At 40.0% G+C, this 2,093-nt stretch overlaps 1 protein-coding gene across 1 annotated transcript in view; it reads left to right on the top strand.

Annotated features, from left to right (window-relative positions):
- The window catches only part of LOC107696505 (proline-rich membrane anchor 1-like), a 13,894-nt gene extending 12,146 nt beyond the window's left edge, over nt 1-1,748 (top strand). Inside the window, exon 4 of the mRNA XM_016496866.1 lies at nt 1,515-1,748. Coding sequence (XP_016352352.1) covers nt 1,515-1,617 — 103 coding nt within the window. The 3' untranslated portion in view covers nt 1,618-1,748. The remainder of the gene's footprint in view (nt 1-1,514) is intronic.
- Nucleotides 1,749-2,093: the final 345 nt, after the last annotated feature.

Genomic DNA, 2,093 nt, shown 5'->3' with positions numbered 1-2,093 from the left:
GTAATTAGGGAGAACAGAAACAGGTGAGGAGTAATCAATCAAAACAGGTGAACAGAATAAACGATGATTAACTAAATGAGAACAGGAACTGAACCAAATAGGGGCAAACAGGAACTAAACAGAAACAAACATGTGACAGATACAGACTGGATCTGGTGGCTACAGTGACCTCGGAATAAGAAAGAAACAGACTAATATTAGCATAAATGCTATTCTTCTAACGATGTAGCAAGTACATCGGGTGTTATTGGAAGTGTTCCCAGTTCCGGTTGTCCTAATTAATGCAGCCTAAAAATCCTTTAACGGATTTGAATATTAGAAGCGTATTAGTGTGTTATGTGTAAGCCAGGTTAAAGAGATGGGTCTTTAATCTAGATTTAAACTGACAGAGTGTGTCTGCCTCCCGAACAATGTTAGGTAGGTTATTCCAGAGTTTGGGAGCTAAATAGGAAAAGGATCTTCCGCCCGCAGCTGATTTTGATATTCTAGGTATTATCAAATGGCAAGAGTTTTGAGATCGCAGCGGACGTGAAGGACTATAATGCGATATGAGCTCGCTCAAGTATTGAGCTAGTTTATGTAAAAAGGTGATCTGATGAAGACTAGTTTATTCGCTTTATATGCTTCAGACATCCACAAAACATCCACATTTCACATCATTATTGGGTGCTTTAATAATATAATGTGTACATCATTGTGTGATTATGTAAACAAACTGGTGAATCATTATTTGAAACAGTTCATTGAAACAAATTGTCTAAAAGAACTGTTCTACTGAGGAAAAAAAGCCATCTACATCTTAGATGGTCTGAGTGAATAAATTAACAGCCAATTTTCATTTTTGGGTGAACTATCCCTTTGAGCTGCAGTATATAAAAGAAGGAGCCAGCGCTGTTTAAATAGTTTAAGATTAACTTTAGTATTTCATGGCATTTACTGCAGTTTTCTCATTTAAAGTGAATCCCTGCTGTTCTATCCCACAGATGATGTTTTAATTAGCAATAGCTCAAGGAAAGGATATTTTATCCAATGAAACAGCACTAGCGTTTATGTAACGTTTTTCTTGATGGTCATGTAATATGTTCACGCTGCTTTTGATGTGTCTCCATGCGGGACTCTCTGCTGATGGCTTCTAACGCACCTTCAGGGAGCGCAGCACCAACAGAGCAGCTGTACAGTCATGTTCACAACAAAGACCCCGCCACTGTATTCAGTCCAGTCCTGCATTACACACACTGTAGGGAGCGCAGGCTCACTGGACAAATGCAATGACCAGAGACGCAATGAAAGCAGGAGGATATAAATAGGCCATGCTGAATAACACCGTCTTACTCTAACAGCTGAATATAACTCAGATTACAACCAGGGCCGTAGAAGTCATTTGTGAGAGGGACAGAATGTTCAGCTCGAAAAACGTTGACAAAGTGACTATGTCTTTATAGCATGACTGTATTGTCTCAGGTCAGCGGTGGCAAATCCTGAGAATGTTTCCTTGTTTTTATTGTCATGTGCAGGAAACCGAAGAAGATGGAGAAGAATGGTACAAATTGTGGAGAAGATGCCATGAGCTCTTTTAAAAAGACCAACACTGCTACGGTGGGCACAAGGAGCGTGTGAAACCCAAAGGAAATATTTCCAGTTAATCATAAAGTCAATGAGGTCGGAATAATGCAAAGCGATCCAGAGCCCCTCCGGATGCAATTAGAAGGGACAGGGCTGCTGTGTTGATCTGCATCAGTGACATTTGCATGCTAGTTCGGTAAAATCACACAAACCCAGCGATACAGACTGGATCTGGTGGCTACAGTGACCTCGGAATAAGAAAGAAACAGACTAATATTAGCATAAATGCTATTCTTCTAACGATGTAGCAAGTACATCGGGTGTTATTGGAAGTGTTCCCAGTTCCGGTTGTCCTAATTAATGCAGCCTAAAAATCCTTTAACGGATTTGAATATTAGAAGCGTATTAGTGTGTTATGTGTAAGCCAGGTTAAAGAGATGGGTCTTTAATCTAGATTTAAACTGACAGAGTGTGTCTGCCTCCCGAACAATGTTAGGTAGGTTATTCCAGAGTTTGGGAGCTAAATAGGA

The sequence above is a fragment of the Sinocyclocheilus anshuiensis genome, unplaced genomic scaffold (genome assembly GCF_001515605.1).
Source record: "Sinocyclocheilus anshuiensis isolate Anshui unplaced genomic scaffold, SAMN03320099.WGS_v1.1 scaffold1107, whole genome shotgun sequence".
NCBI lineage: Eukaryota > Metazoa > Chordata > Actinopteri > Cypriniformes > Cyprinidae > Sinocyclocheilus > Sinocyclocheilus anshuiensis.
This window is presented reverse-complemented; position numbering and strand designations above follow the sequence as displayed.